This window comes from Lissotriton vulgaris, unplaced genomic scaffold, assembly GCF_964263255.1.
Source record: "Lissotriton vulgaris unplaced genomic scaffold, aLisVul1.2 SCAFFOLD_461, whole genome shotgun sequence".
Lineage (NCBI taxonomy): Eukaryota > Metazoa > Chordata > Amphibia > Caudata > Salamandridae > Lissotriton > Lissotriton vulgaris.
This window is the reverse complement of record NW_028254792.1, coordinates 23,662-44,403: the sequence shown is the minus strand read 5'-3', so window position 1 is coordinate 44,403 and position 20,742 is coordinate 23,662. Positions and strand designations below refer to the sequence as shown.

Sequence of the window (20,742 nt, the reverse complement as noted above, 5' to 3'; positions counted from 1 at the left end):
CTACATGAGCCCCCTCGCGGCCATCGCACGCCAACACAACCTCAACATAATCTCCTACGCCGACGACACCCAGCTGATCCTCTCCCTGACCAACGACCCCGCCGCCGCCAGAGCCAACCTGCACGAAGGGATGAAGGAGGTAGCCGAGTGGATGACGACTAGCCGCCTGAAATTGAACTCAGACAAGACGGAGGTCCTCATCCTGGCCTCCACACCCACCGCCTGGGACGACTCCTGGTGGCCCCCCGCCCTGGGCACCGCACCCAAACCGACAAACCACGCACGCAACCTGGGCTTCATCCTGGACTCCTCCCTCTCCATGACCAGACAAGTCAACGCCGTCTCCTCTGCGTGCTTCAACATCCTGCGCATGCTACGGAAGATCTTCTGGTGGATCCCCACGGAGACCAGGAAGACCGTCACCCAGGCCCTCGTCACCAGCCGACTGGACTACGGCAACGCCCTCTATGCCGGAACCACCGCCAAGCTCCGGAAGAGACTCCAGCGGATCCAGAACGCCTTAGCCAGACTCATCCTCGACATCCCACGAAACAGCCACATCTCCGGACACCTGAGAGACCTGCATTAGCTCCCCGTCAACAAAAGAATCACCTTCCGTCTCCTCACCCACGCACACAAAGCCCTACACGATCAAGGCCCGATCTACCTCAACAAACGAATCAACTTCTACGCTCCCAAACGCCACCTCCGTTCAGCCAGCCGCGCTCTCGCCCCCGTCCCACGCATCCGTAGAGCGACTACAGGAGGAAGGTCCTTCTCCTACCTGGCCGCCAAGACCTGGAACTCCCTCCCGGCCGACCTGCGCCTGACCCAAGACCACCTCTCCTTCAGGAAGAAGCTCAAGACCTAGCTGTTCGAGCAGTAACGGCACCCCCCCCCCTAAGCGCCTTGAGACCCAACGGGTAAGTAGTGCGCTCTATAAATGTCCTTGATTGATTGATTGATTGATTGAATTCGTCCCCTAGAATCAGAAATTCCGGGACATGAGCGGCTTTGTGAAGTTTTGCCATAAGTTTTGCTTAACTGAGCCAGGGTCATTGAATAGTTTATGCTGGGAGGAAATTAAAAAACCGATGTCTCAAGACATACCAAATTCATGGGGAGCACATCTGAGAAAATCATTGGCGGAACTTGACATACAAATGACATACAAATGACATGGATGGGTAGATTGTGATTATTTCTTTTACATAAATAAAGCCTCAGGCTTACTTAGTAACCAATTTTAGCGTTGAGTTAAAAAAGAGCTTTATAGATTACCTTTTGGGCATGCACGATTTGAAAGACCTACAGCCATTCTGGAAAAGCAATCAACAAGTAGCACACTGACGCCTATGTGTTTTTTGTAATGAAACACTAACTCTCCTGCTATGTGCATGCCCTACAGTCAAGGATATGAGGTGATTGCTTTTAAAACTCATTTCTAATTATTTGAACATTCGCACTTGCAGACAAGCTGTGATACGTTGGTTGGCAGGGTCCCCCATAATCTTGGCTTGCTGGGGTGTAAAATATTTGGCAGTAGTAGGGAAACTTTTACGGCAAGCCGATTTAGAGGAAACTAAAAAAGCATGAAAACAGTTGGCATGGGTTAGCACTTCACAAGCCCATGTAACAAGTGGACTAAAAACCTAATCAATCAGGGGTTAACATGAATAATAGGAAATTTTGTAGATTGTTTACATTTTAATGTAAAACTCTGCACTTTTTATAGGCATATTTTATCTTAACAGGGCCAAATTAATGCATCTTCTTTTGACAACTTCAGTCGCCTGAGTCCCTTAACAAAATCTGAATAATAGTACTTTCGCAGATTGTTCAAATTCTTAGTTAACATTTTATGCGCATCATTAATGTCGTTCGGATTTTAAAAATCGCAAGGCTCGTTGCTATTGAGTGGCATTTAGTTGGATTTTTTTAGCAACCATGTATGTCTAAATATTTTAAATTGTAAATTGTAACGATTTTAAGTAATCATATATAATAAACTATTTATTGATTAGTTACAATCCATGAAATATATTAAAAAAATCCATCACGACTATATGACCGACATCATACTGGCAAAAAAATAATTTCTTTTGAAACGGTTAAATAAGGCAGAAAATTCTTGTAAGGAACTCTATCAAATCTTGAAAGAATTTTCAGCTCCTAGCAATCAAACAACAACTCCCAACTCTCAAGAATGGACTTATTCTCTTTCTAAATTCTTTGAAGATAAAATTGCAGTCATCCATCACTCTTTCCCATCACTACTTAATAACATCCACTCTGAAGATGTGCCTAGCATGTCCTCCGACCCCCCTCATATTTTGAACAAATTCATCAAATGTGATCTTAAGTCAGTTACAACTGTCATGCAGAAGATAAAATCCGGTTCTCCCATAGACCCTGTACCTCCAAAAATGATCTCCATTATTGCACTGGTATTATTGGAAAGTTTAACTGGTCTATTTAATAAATATCTTTCAGAGGCTGATTTTCCTGAAATGTGGAAAGCTGCTAGGGTATTACCGATTCTAAAAAAACACAACTGCAGACCCGATACTGCTCTTAAACTACTGCTACATCTCTTTACTTCCCTATTTTGGGAAAATATTAGAATCTCCCACAAACCAAATGAGAGCCATGGACTTTTCAACCATTCACAGTCCGATTTTATTGTGGCGCATAGTACAGAGACAACTCTAGTCGAGGTAACAGATAACATCAGGCTGGCCTTGCACAATCATCAGTCAGCCATCCTCGTCCTGCTCGACCTCTCCGCCGCCTTTGGCACCATCTCCCATAGCATTTTAGAACATCGGCTCTGGGAGATAGGTGTCAGAGGAAATGCTCTCAATTGGTTCAAGATCTATTTAGCCGACCGAGTAACAACTGTCCAAATTGGTAACAGTTTCTCGTGTGAGAGACCGGTCAAGATGGGAGTACCACAGGGCTCCATTTTGAGTCCAACCCTTTTTAACCTGTATATGACTCCACAGGCCAAGGTGATCAAATCCTATGTATTTGATGTCATATCGTATACAGACGTCACACAGATCCTGATCACCATCGGCCAATACCTTGTTGAAACCTAACAGCGTTTCCAAAAATGTATGTCTCATATTGATAAGTGGATGAGCTCCAACCACCATCAATTGAACATTGGCAAGTCAGAGATCATGCTTTTTGGTAAGGATCAGGAGCATTGGACACACAACTGGTGGCCATCGAACCTGGGCCCCTGCCCAATCCCCAAGAAATGGTACGCAAGCTTGGTTTCTACATGGACAACAAATTGTCCATGAAAAACCAGATTAATAACATCATTGGTACCTGTTTTGGAGTGATGAGCAGCTTGTGGAATGTTTTTAAATGGATTCCCACTGAGGCCCGGAAACCATTAGTCCAGGGACTTATAATACACCGAATGGACTGAGGAAATGCCCTATTCCTTTCTATTGATGAAAATCTCTTAAACAAACTCCAAATCCTGCAGTACACTGCTGCCAGGTTAGTCCTAGATCTTCCGCATAGATCTTCCTCTTCTCCTTGTTTAAGAGCCCTTCAATAGCTTCCGGTGAGAAAACAAATCCTTTTTAAGATCCTCTGTTTGACACACAAGCACAAGAAATACTGGTCTAAAAAACTATGGGGTTGATTAGGATCGCGGACGGACTTGCGTCCGTCCGCGACCCCAGAGCAGGAGGGAACCTCCGCATGGCATGCGGAGTTCCCTCCTGTGCAATTAGGATGTGACCGCCACCTTGGCGGTCACATCCTCTATTTTTACCATTGCCGCGGGTGCAGCTTCAAGCTGCACCCGCGGCAATGTTAAAAATGCACGCATTGCATTTGCATGCAGAAAGAGGCAGGCACCGCGCGGTGCCTACAGCTTTCTGCATGCAAATGCAGGGGGGTACCATAGGTACCCCCCATATGCAACCCCCACCCCCCCTTCACCTAGGGGGCCCGCAACGGGACCCCGCAGTGAAGTTCCGTATGCTTTTCCGCGGCGGAAAACCTGCCGCGGAAAAGCATACTTTACTGGCCATCCTAATATGGTGGACGGTGTCTGGAAGACACCGTCACCATATTAGAGCTTTTCCGCCGCGGTTGTAATCCGACCGCGGCGGAAAAGCTGCGGACGGAAACCAGGACCCACCAGCCACCCTAATCTGGCGGTGGGTCTTTGGTCAGTCCGCTGCGGATTTTCCGCATCCTCGGGGCCGGCGGTGGCTTCCGCCGGACCCGAGGATGCGGAAAATCCGCAATCATAATGACCCCCTATGTTGGTATCAGCCACGTAGGGTGCTCAGATCCAGTAATGAATCATTACTTACCCCTCTTAGAATCTGCAATGCCAGAAAAGGAGGGAGGTCTTTCTATTTTTTTGCGCCGGCATCATGGAACAAAATTCCTCCACACTTGCGCACCATCCCCGATCATAACTGCTTTCGTAAGAAGCTGAAGTCATGGCTATTTGATTACTAGCTAGCATCTCTATCAGAGCCATCTGCAAGAGCCATGAGACTTTCAAGTGATGTATGCGCTACACAAATGTCCCTGATTTGATTTGATTTGATTTTGATTTTTAAAATGTATCTGAGAATGTGAATGCAGAGACTGAGGACTGGTGCCCCTTATAGGCCTCAATCCCTGCATTTGTAGCCAATCACAGGGGGTATCAAATTATGACCTGCCTAATTAATATTAGGTTAGACAAGCTGTTTTTCATCTCCCTGTGAAGGGACAATTTGTGATGTAACAGAAGGGTGTTCATACCTTATTTTGCGCCTTTCATTAGCTCTATATTTATATAGCGCTCCTATAGTTTGTGTTGTACAAGTCAAATCACAGGATGATATTTGTATTTTTGCCAGGAGCGGTCATGAATACTTTGAAGAGGTGCAGCGGGGGCTGGGTGAAACACAAGAAAAACAAAATAACAAATAAATAAAACTTCACTTACCTGCTCCGAAGGCCGCTGCCTTACTCCTGATCCTTGCGCCCATGGCAGGAACCTGGTGCAAACTGAGCAGGCTCCCAGCTCCCGATCCCAGCGCTGCACACATGCTGGGAATGCTATTTCTTCGGTCGGCGCTCAGACATAGAGTGAAAGCCTGTGTTGGTTTCTCCACCAGGGCCGGACTGAGACCAGCAACCAGCCCTGGCAGGTTGCTTCTCCACCGGCCCTGGTAACGAGAGGGGAGGGGGTTGTTACCCGCAAAGCACTGCTACCGCTTTTCTTACAGTTGGCCGATTTTGTAGTGCTGTCACAAAACCGGCACTCTGTAAGAAAAGAGGCCCCCACCCCTCCAGCCCACCGGGGAAATGCCTGGTGCCCGCAAATGCCAGTCCGGCCTTGTTCTCCACCCAGCTGTACAATGCAGCTGGGTGGAGATAGGCTAGGCGGCCCTCTGGGTCCGGCTAAACCATCATGCACCTTTAGCAGTGCCCATCACTCCCCCCTTCTCCCTGGTGATGCCCCTGGTGATGCAGCTGCTGCATCACTGTGGCTGTCCCCACTCCTCCCTCAGCTGGCAGGACGCGAAATAAAATGATAATAACAAAGTTTTATTATCATGTTATTTGTCCTTGCCCCTGTTGGCTTTTAGCGGGGGTGGGGCAACGCTCCTTCACCATAAAGGAGGAGCCGCAACTGATATTTGTCAGCTCCAATTGTTATGCAGTAAATGTGGCAAAACTGTGCATAAGTGAATTCCCAACTCTTTAGTTTCCACTACCCTGAGTGTCAGAATGTTTAGGCCAAATTGTACTGTCTGTTGGTGAATCAATGGCTTGCTTTTCTTTTCAGGGCACCAATGTGAAGGCTCTGTTCCTCATCAACCCCCACAACCCTCTGGGGGATATTTACTCACTCGCTGAAATGAAGGAGTTCCTGGAATTTGCTAAACGGTAAGGACTGTGCACGGTCAGCATATCCTGCATGATGTCATAGAGTGCAAGGGTGAAGAAAGACTGTCCTGATTTGAAGCATAAAGCAAGGCAATTTGTTTTGAAAACAGAAAGCTTTAGACTTTATCAAAAGCTTATACCATTGTAATGTCATCTATGATCCTCTTAACCGTGGCAGCAATTCTGCCGCAGTGCGGTGGCTTCACGCAGTGGGTGCGCCGGGACGGCCAACAGACGTGCGCAGCACTACGGAGGTAGTGCGTGCGACGGCTGTTGGCCGTCAGAAGCAGCAAAAGGGATTTATTCCAGGAACCATGCTGTTCATTTGCAGAGTACAGTAATCGCAAACCATTACATTCATTAAAGTGCCATCCATATGGTACGGCCAGCAGTAATCAGGAAAGGGAGTCCACCATCTATGCATGATACATCTCTTAGTTTCACCAGGTCAAATCCGATATACACATGTATAGAAGAAAGGGCACACGTGTAATTAAAAATAATTGAGTTAGTTGCTTTTCGAAGATCATCAGGTCAGGATATGTTTCTTGTCTACATGCTGTGTGGCAGATTTTGTTTCTTATTTTTTTAAAGAGGCAGTTTACCTAATATGTAGATAGTTACGGATACGGCCCACATAGAACCTACAGCTGTGCTACAGGGATTGGAGTTCTACTTACCCCTATCGCCGCAAAGTTAGGCGGCAAGGAGGAATGCATGCAATTGGTATGCCAATATACTCAAACGACCCAAATGTTTGTGATGTGTGCTGTAATTAACCATGTGGCTGTTTACCACATACGAGCTGACACTCAACCGTTTAATCACTAGTTAAGCTAGGAAATACATTTCTAAATATGTTGACAAAACATGACTTGCTGGGTTTGTGGCACAACACTTCGGAATGTCTTGAAAGGTTTTTCTTTTTGTTAAACCATTGCTATTAAAAAGCATGTAACACTACCAATGGGAAACACAGCATTCAATCATGATATAAGAAATGCATGGGCTACGTCAAAAAAGTAATTAGTATGTAGGTCACTGATTAAATTAACCCATACTTTTCTCCGCAAGGGACTGGCAGCCCTACACAAATGAACTATAAAAAGGGGAGGACCTGGTGGGGCAGAGTGGTGCAGCAGACTTATTGTGTAATTGTTAGCATTACAAAAGAGGGGATGTCTTGCTTTCTAAAGGTGTGAAAAGATTTAGTGTGTCTGAACCCCGCTCTTGATAGGGATGGGGGTTCGCAGTTATTTCCCATGAACAAGGAATTCTCAGTAAGTGCGAAACATAAGCTTGTAGTGATAAAGTTACCGGAGGATGGGTGAACAGAAACCTCAGTTTCAGACCTAGTCAATAAAATATAGCACCGTGGGGCATATTATCAAGGGGGTTTATCTCCGCTTTTTTGGCTTTAAAAGCCAAGAAAGCGGAGATAAAATGATCTCCCTATTACCTAGCTGTCGCTAACACCAGTTAGCGACAGCTAGTAGGAGATAGCGACCATCTTGGGCCCCACTTTGCATGTCAGTGATATTTATCACTAATGATATGCAAAGTGGGCGTGCCAAGATGTTAGTGACTGGAAACAGTCGCTAACATCGCTATCTCCTATTACCAACTTTTGGAGATATTTGCGCTAAGCGCGAATATCTCCAAAAGCTAACACCCGCCCTGAGCAGTTCTTAGCCATCTTATCCAATGGGAGGTGGATAACATGGCTATGAGCATTAGCTCGGTAATGCATGAATATCGCGGACTTTTCAGCGATATTCATGCATTGCAGCCGATTTTTATCGCATTTGCGATAAACCTTGGTAACACCAAGGTTTATCTGCAATAAAAATCGCAGCAGCTCAGCAGTAAATTTTTGTATCTAACCAAGCAATAGCGATAATTATCGCTATTGCTTGGTAATATGCCCCACATTCTTTGACTGCGGCTTTGGGTCTGATGCAGAGGATGGGACAGGTAGTAGCAAAAGGGTTGGATATTGTATATGAAGTGTGTACCATTACCATTGTGGGACTTAACACATAGGTTAAGAGCAGACCCGTGCTGAAAGTGAAGGAGAACATCAAACTAGCATAAATCCAACATAAAAAGCAGCTCGACAGCCTATAAATATAACTAAATTCATAGATTTTTATGTTCAGTGAGAACATCTAGTATCATAACTCTGGATGGAAGAAATTACAATGACGTAGTCCTATCAATTTGCCATTCAGTAGTTCATACAAAGTGACGTCCATCCTATCTCGGCCCTTCGGTCAGTGTTGCTACTGATCCTTAAAACGCAGACTTTGGCATCAGCCCTTGTGTGGCAGCCATCTCCTCACATGAGAGTTCATACATACTGTGTCAGAAGCTGCACTATTATGGTAAGACTTACCACTGTATTGTCTCATATAGAACTCAGTTTGGCTCCAAGTCCTTGGCAAGTTTTGAACACATTCGGAATAGAGAGACGGATCCATGTACCTGCCTCCGGCTTTCTTCAGGAGCCTTTGAACACAGACGTACCCGCCCGTAGTTCCGTTTTTTTTAATCACTACTGATGGGGTACAGGATCTATTCGTCCTGCCTTACTCTCTACCCTCGCTGCTACGCTACCCTGAAGTATTAACACCCGTTTTTGACCGGGTTGGAATTATCACCGGTCCAGCGATCTCGCACGCTCTTTAATTCTACAGTCAGCCCTGAAGAGTCACGGATTACCACCCAGGTGACGAAACACGTGTCGGCTGGTGTTCATAATTTTGACATACTGCAAGTATAAATATTATCTATTATAAGCATACCACTGGTGTGGAACTTCGTGATTTCAACATCGAGTACTATAGTTTGTACATTGATACTCTAAATCATTATCTAGCACGTGTGCCCAGGACTTGTTCTCAACTTTATGTGTAGGTCCATACCCACATAACTGCAGGGGTTATCCAGATTTTCCTCTGACCTGGTAGCACCGTACCCGTACTTATTCTTCCTAAACCCCACCGTTAATCAGCCTGAGCACCATTCTTTCTACCCAGTCAAAACCCATCGCAGAACCATTATTTCCTTGGCAAGTTTTGACAGAACCATAAGATGAGTCTTATGTGACTATCTCAGATCTTACATCTCCAGCAGAGGTACTTGGATCTCAGATTTTGCCTAGGGTGCTTGGGTAGGAATCAGTTCCAGCACTGGAAGATCTTGAAATACCTGAACTTCAGTCTGGCTTCTCTTTATCCCTTGCAGCACTAATTTACCACTAGTCATATGTGAATATGCACATGGTTATTGTTCCGCCTCCGAAGAGATGCAGTGGATGTGCATATAAGTGTTACTCTTTTACACTGACATTAATTCCTTTTTTCTGGCTCTTGTATGTGAATCTGGATGATATTCCCAACTTTTTCTTCAGCATTTAGCAAGTTTTCTATCACAAAATTCTACTTCTTTCTCATGTAAAAGAGAAATATGTTCCCTCTTAAAACTACACTATTTATGTCTTATAGGGACTTGTTGAGGATCCCCAGGAGGTGTCCCCCACTGAGGGATCAATTCCAGAATCTGTCTCAATACAACCTAACTTTCCATCGGCAACGCCACATTGAGGCCTTTATAGAAGTCATGTTGCCTTTATAGAAGTCATGTTCAGAAATTGTGTTACTCTTCCGGCTCCCTCTGGTTTGCCTTCGGGCCCTAAGAATTCACAGAGGTTGCCAATCAAGTAACCATCAGCGATAGTAACCACTGGCTAGTTTTCCCTCTGTATTAGCTTTGCTTCCTAAGCCCACTTCTGGTTCTGCTCCAATGCCAGAGCTGACTTTCAATCCAGCAGCAAAATACACACTGAGACTGACGCCAAAACCTCCAGCACCGGAGGAAGACCTCATTCCTCTCCGACTGAGCTGAATTAATCTCTGCACCAACTGAGGCTGTGTCCGGAAACCGTATCCACACGTACAGCCCCTATCCAAGTCAGACAGAATATATGTCTTTGCCTCAGAGCTGCACCTCAGAGCTCTCACAACTTTCTGGTTCAGACTTTACTTAGAGCCAACCAGTCTTTTGAGATGATGAGGAGATGAAGGGGATTATCTTCCCCAGCACTACGATGATGACAAAATATATATGGATCTCAAGGAGGCCAGTGAGTTGGGCACTTTTCTTGAAACCGAGCAGTGTTTTCCTCATAGGTTATCAACGTTAAGGGAGTGCCTCCTTTGATGTGGTAATGAGAAAGGCACCCAATGTATTGGATTTACAACTACCAAACTAAGGGGCTGACAGACATTTTGCAACCTGGACACATTTCATACAAACACTTCCATGTAGTGAAGCCCTGAATGTCACCCTTTTGGGTGAGATTCAGCCTTGTCAACCACACCCCTCCTCCCCTCTCCCCCACTTGTGCACAGGCAGGTTGCCAGAGCCACATGCCCCTACCAGACTACCCTATATCTCGACACAGCAACCTATGCCGGAAACTTTGGGGGTCTGGCTTCCACCAGAAGGATGAACCCCACTACATTCCTTACAAACCAGACAGGGAGTCCAAAAGAATAGACTATTTGGTCAGTCAATAGCAGCTATTTTCTGGAGAGATATGCCCACACTTAATGTGACAGTTAGGAAGGTCTACCCAGCATCCCCAAGGAATGTCAGGCTCAAAACATTCAGGATTCCGCTGAATTAATAGTAATTTCTGGATGAGATCCATTGGCTCTTCTGGGGACGTGCTGGTTATGCATATCGATGGCACTCATTGTTTTTATATTCCCGCTGCCTCTACTTTCTACACGTGTGAGACAGTGTCCTCAACAGTTTTGTCCTTTTTGAGTTCCCAGAGTTGGGAAGAGCATCAAGAAAGACCAGGTAAAAATATTGGTGTTTGAGTCATAAGCCCATTTTCAGCACCAGCATTAAAATACGATTTATTACAATGTCTTTGTGCTTTGACCAGTCTCACGTTGTACCTTAATATGACCATATAAATATATTCTGTTGAGATACACACTTATTTTTTTTCATGTCCTTGTTTTAGGCACGAGTTGCACGTTGTAGTGGATGAGATTTACATGTTGTCCGTCTTCGAGGGTTCTGAAATGTTCCTTAGCATTCTGAGTATAGAGCAGTAAGTCAAATCTTTTTTTTATGATTACTGTTGCAAAGTCATCCTGTGCCCTGGTCACCACCCAACTTCTTGCTGACTGATACTAGTGGTAACTTATTTTGACTGACTCTGGGCTCTGCCTAACCAGCCCCAGGGCATTGCTATGTTGAAAGACACATTACAATACAGTTAAGACACCTACATACACTAGAGTACACAATGGTATGGTGGGGTACCCCTGTGATTGGCATGACCTTCCCTATAGGCCGCTAGTCTATATTAGGGCTGGGGGATTGAAACCACCTAGAAGTCCCCAGTACCCTGGGGCATGGCCGTTTAGAGGCAAGCAGCCTTTTTCTGCACTTGCATGTGTGCACTGCTGAAGCCTGAGGTCAGTTTAAAAACAGCCTTGGATGCTAGGACTGCTTGTAAAAAGTAAATTGTGCCCAAACTCGACTTTTGTGTTTGGGGCACTTAAAATTGGTAACCTACAATGTTTTGGCATATTGGGGACCACCAGGGTCTCCCCTAGGTATCCCAGGTACACCCTTATAAAATGAATTTTTGTATGCCTGGGTAAAGTGAAATGTCACATTTCACTCCCCACATTGTGGTAAAGTGCTGCTAAAATACGACTTTGATGCTAGGAGCACTGTACAGGCAGAATCTATCTGCAATATTTCTACAGATTCAAAACCCCTAAAGTCTCCCCTAGTGGCACGTGAGGTAAGGTTCCTGTAGATATAAGGCAAGTACTTATAAAATATGTTATTGTAAGTCCCAGTGCTGGAAAAATGGCCCAAGTCATTTTTCCCATTGCAAATCCCATGTTACATATGGTAACATGGTAGAAAGTTATTGATTAATAATTATTGATAGGAGAGGGCTAACAATGCCATTCAAAGACTTTCCAGAATGGTATTACTAAAACCAACAATATCATATTGTTGAATTTCTCCTAAAGTGTATATCCAAGAAGTTATAAGACTTTCTTGTTAGTAGGTACAAATTCAGCCTTCCAGTGGTGTGCCCTGATTGGTCAGAGTTAAGTGGATTAGCCAGGCTACCTTGCAGAGGTGATAAAGAGCCCCTGGGGTTAACCACCATGTCTGGCCAGGGGGAGGGGTCATAAACTTTGCTCTTCAAAGGGGAAAGCAGAGACCATTGTCAGTTACAGCTCTGAACTTCCCACCTTAGGCAGATTGTAGGATTAAGGAAGGTATGAGCAGATGCAAGTGGGAGACTCTAAGTAAATTAGCCATCCCATGTGTTTATCCAGCTCTTAACTCCTTGCTGGAAAATCAGCCATTATGGATTTAGAAGATTTGATGCACTCTGGGACAAAATAATGCCACGCACTACAGGATGTGGTCATAACTTTGAGGAGTTACCCTGCTGCCATTGGTCAGAAGTGACCACCTGCATGCCCCATAGAACTTGGAATAAGTATCTGAGAGGAACAGAGCCCTCCAGATCTGCTGCTTGAAACTGAAGAGAATCAGAAGGGTCTGTCTGCACTGAAGATTTTGAAGTGCGTTTACAAAGGTCAAATCCGCCTTTTTGCACCATTGGAAACTACAGCCCTGTGGATCAAACCTGCTTCAAAAGATCTAAAGAGTAGACTCCCTGCAAGCTACAGGTTACAGAGCTCACCTGGACATCCCCACAAATAATTCCCAGCCTGGAGTTCCAGGCAAGTGGATTGCGGAATTGAAGTTTCACACTTTCAAGGACCCTCTTGGAGATTCCAGAACCTTGGATTGTGTGTAGGATACTTTGGGACCCGCAAGCAGAACTTTAGGAAGGAGTTCTAACTAGATCCCGCCTGCTGGAGAAGGCGGCACAACACAGTGGTGAGATTCTCCAGAACACTTTTTAAAGGTGTGTTACTGTCAGAGAAAACAAAATGACTAAAAGTGGCACTGTTGGTTTCTAAGCACTAGAAAGTGACTAATCTTTAAAAATTCATATCTCTGGTTCCCTACAGTGGATAATTTTAGTTTAGGTGTCATTTAAAAGAAACACATATGACTATGTTTATAAATTGGTGTTGGATTTTTATTTTGTGTTGTGTCTTCATTATTTTCTGAAATTGTGTTTTTGAATGCTTTACATACCTGTCCTTGTAATTAAGCCTGTCTGCTCGCAGCCAAGCTACCAAGGGTTGAGCATAGGAATAAGTTTCTAAGACCTATGCTCAGTCCTACCATGTGTTAGTGGCCTTATTGCCAGTGACAAACCTACATTTGCCACTATCAATAACCCACTTTCCAACAATTACCAAATTTCTATTTTCATGGGGACCCGAGAAACGCAACCAGCTTTCCAGGCCACAACTTTATCCTTCACCACGCAGGCCACAATTAATCAGATCCCCACTGTAATCAAGTAAGTCAAATCTTAAATTGAGTTTCTCTCTTGATGTAAATTATGTGGTCCTGGCTATGCAGGAGAACAATCAAAACAGAATCTAAAAGGGTGTTTTCAGTTCAGAAATATCTTTGTTTTTAATTTACTCCCAAGAGGTGGCAGTCCCACATCTCTGTCTGTAAAGTTAAGGCACTCAGGTACTTCAAGTAGCAGAGCTACTATACAGATAGCTTTCCATGCCTCTGCCTTGATAGTGCTTCTTCCTTCTTCTTTGAGTGAAATGCCCACTCCTTGTGCCGGAAGTGCTTTACTCTTCTATGCTAATTAATCATTGGCTTCTCCACTCCCTCTGTGAAAGCTGACTCCTCTGTGTTTTGTCTCATTCAGACTGCCTGATCCTATGAGAACTCATGTGATGTGGGGCATCAGCAAGGTACGTGTCTTTTTCACAACAAATGTTATTGTATTTTCTGCCACAATATGGCCCAAAGGGCCAAAACACATGTGTCAGTGTACATAAGCATGTTTTTTTCATTAGATTCTATACACATCGTAAACAGAAATGCTGTGTATCAAACGAAGTGTGAAACATCATAACTATGCTTCAAAGCATCTGCCTCCCGCACCCCAATGTCCCGAACACATTATTGCTCACACATCTGTCTGATGAGCCGCCATCGCTTATCTAGAGTTGTGCTCGGGGAGGTAGACCATGATACTCCGTCCATCTGTGCCAAATCTTGGAGTGTTTTTGTGAGCATCCAAAGTTAAGAAAATTGGTAGCTCCAGACCCATGAAAAAGTCCACCCCCAGTTTCCATACATGTAAGAGAGGAGTTTTCCTTCCACAGCCTGGCAATGTCTCGCTTTAGATACGGAAAGAGGGCGTGGCGTAATTGTAGGTATTTTTTAGATTTGTTACGTGGCATGGCAAATTCACTCTGAAGCTCTTGAAAGGATTTGGGAATCAGCCATACATGACCTCCCTTAGAGAGTATATGCCAATATTATCCCATCCTTGGAACCCGGACAGAGTAGGTAGTTGGGGGAGGAAAGCATTATGCCAAAGCGGGGTCTCTGGCGTGAGGCAGCCCCACCACCCCATTGTTTCCGCACTTGAATCACCACCTGTCTCGCCAGCAACAAGGCCTGAGGCTCCGCTCGCTATAAAAATATGAGTGAAGGGAATTGTTGCCCATTACCCAGCGATCTACAGTGTAGGCCGGGTCATCTTTGGTACAGAATCACCAGTCATTGAGCACCTGTAGGTGTAAAACCGCATGATAGGATTGGAAGTCTACTGATGCAATAACACCGCGGTGGGTGGATTGAAAAGCAGGTACGTGGGGCCACCCAGGTCGCACCACTCCCCCATAAGAAGTGACTCAGCAGTGCATTCACCTGCTGGAATCAGATTGTAAGGATTGGGTAAGGGTGGTGTAATGAAGTGCACTGAAGCAGGGTGATTTGTGGGCTATTTTCTTTATTTGAGATCCTCATACAACAACGTCATATCCACAGGGCAAGCCAGGGATAACAGACTATCCCAACACTTGGCTATAGAGCCTTTTGTCATAAACATTCTAGGGCACCTTAGAGTTCCATAGTAACACGTCAGCTGACATGCAGCAGCATGTCAGACAAATACCACACACCTTCCCCGGATACCTAAAACAAGAATACATAAAAAGCAGTTCACCTAGAAGTACAACAATTTATAGGAACTGAAAACATAAAGTTTAATTAGTATACAAATATCACGCAGGGCACTGGGAGATTTGCATATGCAGGAGCTTCTGTGTAAGGGAGGCCCAACTTTGGAAGGAACATCAAGAGTATCTTGTATAATGCAGTTACCAGAACGAATGGGGCAATTCTACCCAAAGTCCGAATGCACCCATCATCAAGTTTCACAGCATCACGAAGTAACAGCACCACCTTAAAAGGCGGGGAGAATTTAACACCAACAGACTACTGAGGATAACGTACCTTCACTCTACCTCCCACACATACCTTTGTGTGAGAGACAACATGTCTTGTGTCAAAGTTGGCTTTTCTCTTGGCTGACTTGAGTTCCTGATTAACCTTCCACTCAGCGTCCATGACATCTTCTTTCCAAGCAAATTTCTCCCTCATCCAAGATTGAAACATTTGAGTGTTAGGAGTATGGCCCCTAAATAACTCAAAAGGGATTTTCCCTGTGGTCAAGTGAGGGGTCACGCGATAAACCATCACTCTTTCCATTATACAAGACCTCCATTCTTTACCCTGATCTTTAGCAAGTTGAATAGACTCTTTTAGCACCCGGTTGAACTGCTCTACCATTCCATTACACTCTGCATGATAGAGAGAACAACGCTTGTGTTTGATCGTTTTTTGTTTTACAAATGCTTCCTTTTCTTTTGACACAAGTTGAACTCCGTTGTCTGTCTAGCTGGATTCTGGGAGACCCTCTTTACAAACAATTTCCTCCAAGAACTAAGTAACGTCTCTACTTTCAATGCTCTGTGTCACTTTAACAACCTTGAGTACATGTCGACCAACAATAGGATGTAAAACTGGCCCGCCTTATTAGTGATTGGCCCCAAAAGATCTAAGGCCACATGCTGCCAGCACCTTGTGGGCGCCTCACGAATAACCATAGACTGTACTCTCGTCTTGTAAGTCTCATCACTAGCAATGCACTCTGCACAGTATCTTATCACAAGCTCTACAAGAATATCAATCCCTGGCCAACCAGAAGCACAACAAATCATCTCCTTGGTTTTGGAGATACCTTGATGACTCTGATTAGCTAAATTATGATTTACATTCTAACTCGTGTGGGAGGATGGAGTCTGTGCCCCTCCAGAGTAAACCCCCACTTACAGAGAGTTCATCACTAACGTTCCAGAACTTCCGAAAACATTCACTAAGAGTCATGATTCCAGGTCCACCTTCAGCAACCAAATTGCAAATTTCATTCATGACTACATCATCCTTCATCGCTTTCTTCCATTCTGCTTCAGAAATCACACATTTCACAATCTCGCACACCTTGTAGTCATCGTCTTCCCAAGGAAATTCTGGATCAGCTAAGAGACCCTCACTTTGTTTTGTGACTAAGCAAGAGAGACAGTCCGCAACTTTGTTCTCTGCTCTGGGTATGTAGCTTACAGTAAAATCATAATCCTGTAGAGCAATCACCCATCTACATATTCTGGAGAAGACAGCATCAAGACTTTTCTTGCAGAACACATCCTTTAAAGGCTTGTGATCAGAATGAACTATATACAAACTACCCCAGAGAAATTCTTTCAATTTCTTGATGGCCCAGAAGATACACAGTGCCTCTTTTTCGATCGCGGAGTATTGTACCTCCGGACCAACAAGTGTTCATGAAAGAAACATGATGGTCACTTCTTTACCATTTTTTACTTGTTTCTGGACAGCGCCTAATCCCTTCGCACTAGCGTCTGTAACTAGAATATAATTTTGCTCACCACGCCATGGCCATGTCTGAACTGGGTTGACGGAGTGAGCTAAAGAATGATGATGGATTAAACCCAGATCAGTTGACTGGGGGTGAGTGCTTGCAATGTTCAACACTCCGCCCATCATCCCCTTTGGTTTTGCTTTGTTCGCCTTGAGTTGGCAGGGTATGCCCAGACGTGGGTCCCTTGCTCACTTTGCCATTGGATTCAAGCTAGCCTGGCTGATGACGGCCCACTTCCGTCAGGAATCTCTCTGGCCCCCATGCATGGGCAGGCCTCCAACTCCCAAATCCGAGATTAAAAGCCTCGGACCATGGCTGGACCAAAATCTTACCATGCATACCCAAGCAAGGAAAACGGCTGGAGTTTGCTATGGTCTCTTGCGCTCCGCACCGGAAGATTCTACTGTTGCTACCTTTCCAATCGAGGAAACTCCTGATCCAGGGCCTCATTTTATCAAGGTTGGATTATGGAAACGCACTGCACCTTGGCGCCCCGGGGAAAGTAACAACTAAACTCCAGGTAGTGCAGAATGCGGCAGCACAGATTCTTACCAACACCAAAAGTCGCTGCTCGGCCAAGCCGGCCATTAGAGCGCTACACTGGCTGCCCGTCTTGGAAAGAGTGCGGTTTAAGGCGCTCTGTCTAACGCACAAAATTCTCAATGGGAAAGCCCCCCCCATCCTCAAAGATCTGGTTACTCCATACACCACCTCCAGATCCCTCCGATCTTCTAACGCCCACCTAACTCTGCCACATAGGATCAAGAGAGCAGAATCAGGAGGTCGGCGCTTCTCTTACAACGCCTCCAAATTGTGAAACTCCCTCCCCCCTGATCTCCGTGGACAACCTAATCTTCTGGCATTCCAAAAATTTCTGAAGACCTGGCTGTTCCCATAAGCTTCCCCTCTTGACTCCGCCTGTACTTCTGTTCAGCGCTGGGACGCTTACGGGCAGCCATGCGCTCTAGAAATCTTCTAACATTAACATTAACATTAACATTGGCCAGAAACTGGTCCCAGGATGCTTGTTTCCGGTCCAGGGAAGACATGGCTTGGCGGTTCGGGCTGGACTGTTCCCATGAGGCACAAGGTCAGACTGATTTGCATATGGCCATGTCTGAACTGGGGTGGTGGAGTGAGCTAAAGAATGATGAGGGATTCAACCCAGATCAGTTGACTGGGGATGAGTGCTTGCAATGTTCAACACTCCGTCCATCATTCCCTTTTGGTTTTGTCAATGTTGGACCAACCTCTGGGAAGATCGTAATGTGTTGGGAGTTAAAGGTGAGAGCTTCTTGCAACCTGGCTTGTCTAAGGATATTGTCTCGATCATGAAAGTTAAGAATTCTGGCAAAGACAGGCTGCAGCAGGGGGAGAAACTTCCCTGGTCGTCGCCCTCACAGTCATCTGGAAAGCCCACAAATTGTAGGTTGTTCCTGCTGTCTTGCCCGTCAGCAACCTCAACGTGTGTCACAAGACTTCTGGTGAAGGTTTTGAGTGTGTCCACTTTCTTTTGGAGTGTAGAGACACAATCTTCCATATTATAAACACCCTGTTCTCAGCCTCAGGAAGTCTCTGCACCGCGTTGCACAGATCCTGGTGCAGTAGTGTGATGTCCGAGCCAATTGCACCAATCTTGGCGTCTTACAGTCTCTGGATTAGGTAATGGTTGCTAGTAGTGTCACATTGTCTAGTGTCACCTCCGCCAGTCCCTCAGAAGCCGTGGCTGTGGCCCCAGTACCGGTGTGGTGGTCCATCATGCTATACTTAGAGGTGGTGCCTTCCAGCTTGTCGCGTGTCATCTTGGAGGGAGCTATTCACCTGGTGTCCTCAAGTCCTGCCAGAACGCACCTGGTTGGCAACACCAGACAAGCACAACTCATGCTTGAGTCAAGGTCTAGCCATGGGACCCCCACCCGGGGTGGTAGGACCAGTGCCTCACAAATGTACCTAGAGAACGTCTCTTGGGCCATGGTTAGCAAAGCTAACCATGGCCCATCAAGTAAAGGCTGCAGTTTTAGTTTTGATGCTTGTGGGAGGTCAGTGGTAACCAGGTCCCAAGTTAGGATCGCTGGGAGGACCTCTGTAGTATGGGGCCAGTTGACTTTGGGCCATGGGCCAGAGTGATGCAGAATCACAGAGAACGGACTCAGACAATTTATTCTTTGGCTTGAGCAAATCTGGTACTGTCGGGAGACAGAGTCTGTTAGTTGAGATCAGGGTAGGTCCTCTGGGCTCTGGGGATCCGCTGCTGCGGGACACACCGGTTTCTTCGCAGAAGGCAGGGTTTGATTGGGACAGGCTGGAAGGGCAGGAGCCAAGTCAGTTGATGCCCTCGGTTTCTTTCAGGGTTAGCACGACTCTATGGTCCTACTTCTTGCTTCCTCTAATCTGAGGAGGCAAGGTTCAGAGGCACCCCTAATACTAAATTTAGCGATGTTAAAGGGGTGTGTTGGTTGGGGTGGGTAAAACTCCTATTATGCCAACCTCCAGTGGGAGGGGACATGAGCCTCTTCCTAATTGGCTGAGTGCCTTCATCTTCAAGATTGCAAAAAGCACAGTTGATGGACAGAATGTAGAACAATGTCATCCATTCACCCCAGTACAAGGATCTGGGCCTAAATCCATCGTTTTTTTGCACTCCACACAACCCTGGGTTAGACACTGGCTATATGCAAATCAGCTCTGACCCTGTGCCTCATGGGAACAGTCCAGTCCGAACTACCATGCCATGTCTTTCCCAGACCGGAATCGAGCAACCAAGGACCGGTTATTGGCTATCAGCCTTCATCAGCCTGGATAGCTTGACTCCAGTGGTGTGGAGAGCCTGGGACTCACGTCTGAGTATACCCAGCACACTCGGGGTTAAAATTGCAAAAAACACAGTTGATGGACAGAATGTAGAATAATGTCATATATTCACCCCAGTACAAGGATCTGGGCCTAAATCCATCGTTTTTTTGCACTCCACACCACCCTGGGTTAGACACTGGCTATATGCAAATCAGCTCTGACCCTGTGCCTCATGGGAACAGTCCAGTCCGAGCTACCAAGCCATGTCTTTCCCAGACCGTAATCGAGCATCCAAGGACCGGTTATTGGCTATCAGCCTTCATCAGCCTGGATAGCTTGACTCCAGTGGTGTGGAGAGCCTGGGACTCACGTCTGAGTATACCCAGCACACTCGGGGTTAAAATTGCAAAAAACACAGTTCCCAGGTTCTCCACACCACTGGAGTCAAGCTATCCAGGCTGATGAAGGCTGATAGCCAGAAACCGGTCCTTGGATGCCAGAAACCGGTCCTTGGAGGCACAGGGTCAGAGCTGATTTGCATATAGCCAGTGTCTAACCCAGGGTGGTGTGGAGTGCAAAATAACAATGGATTTAGGCCCAGATCCTTGTACTGGGGTGAATGTATGAAATTGTTCTACATTCTGTCCATCAACTGTGTTTTTTGCTATTCTCACCCCGAGTGTGCTGGGTATACTCAGACGTGAGTCCAAGGCTCTCCACACCACTGGAGTCAAGCTATCTAGGCTGATGAAGGCTGATAGCCAGAAACCGGTCCTTGGATGCTTGATTTCGGTCTGGGAAAGACATGGCTTGGTAGTTCGGACTGGACTGTTCCCATACATAGAAGAGAATGGACAAAGGACTTGTTCTTAGAGAGTGTGTTTTATGTTAAGTGTACTGTATGTCTTGTATTTGCCCCTTTTTCACTCCAGGCACGAATTCACCAGTAGTTTGACTTTTACTGTCTAGTGATCGGAGCCCACACAATATTTTCTCCACAGGTCACTGCGCCTAGTTTTTGTTTTTAAAGGAGTGGACCACTAGAAAAATTCTTTGTACCCTTACTTTACAGGTCG

The 20,742-nt window shown here is 45.6% G+C and overlaps 1 protein-coding gene across 1 annotated transcript in view; it reads left to right on the top strand.

The window, feature by feature from the left end:
• The window catches only part of LOC147659413 (1-aminocyclopropane-1-carboxylate synthase-like protein 1), a gene marked incomplete at its 3' end in the record, with an annotated part of 274,136 nt that overhangs the window by 241,045 nt on the left and 12,349 nt on the right, over positions 1-20,742 (top strand). Inside the window, exons 8-10 of the mRNA XM_086951761.1 lie at positions 5,822-5,922; positions 10,961-11,050; positions 13,787-13,832. Coding sequence (XP_086807887.1) covers positions 5,822-5,922; positions 10,961-11,050; positions 13,787-13,832 — 237 coding nt within the window. The remainder of the gene's footprint in view (positions 1-5,821; positions 5,923-10,960; positions 11,051-13,786; positions 13,833-20,742) is intronic.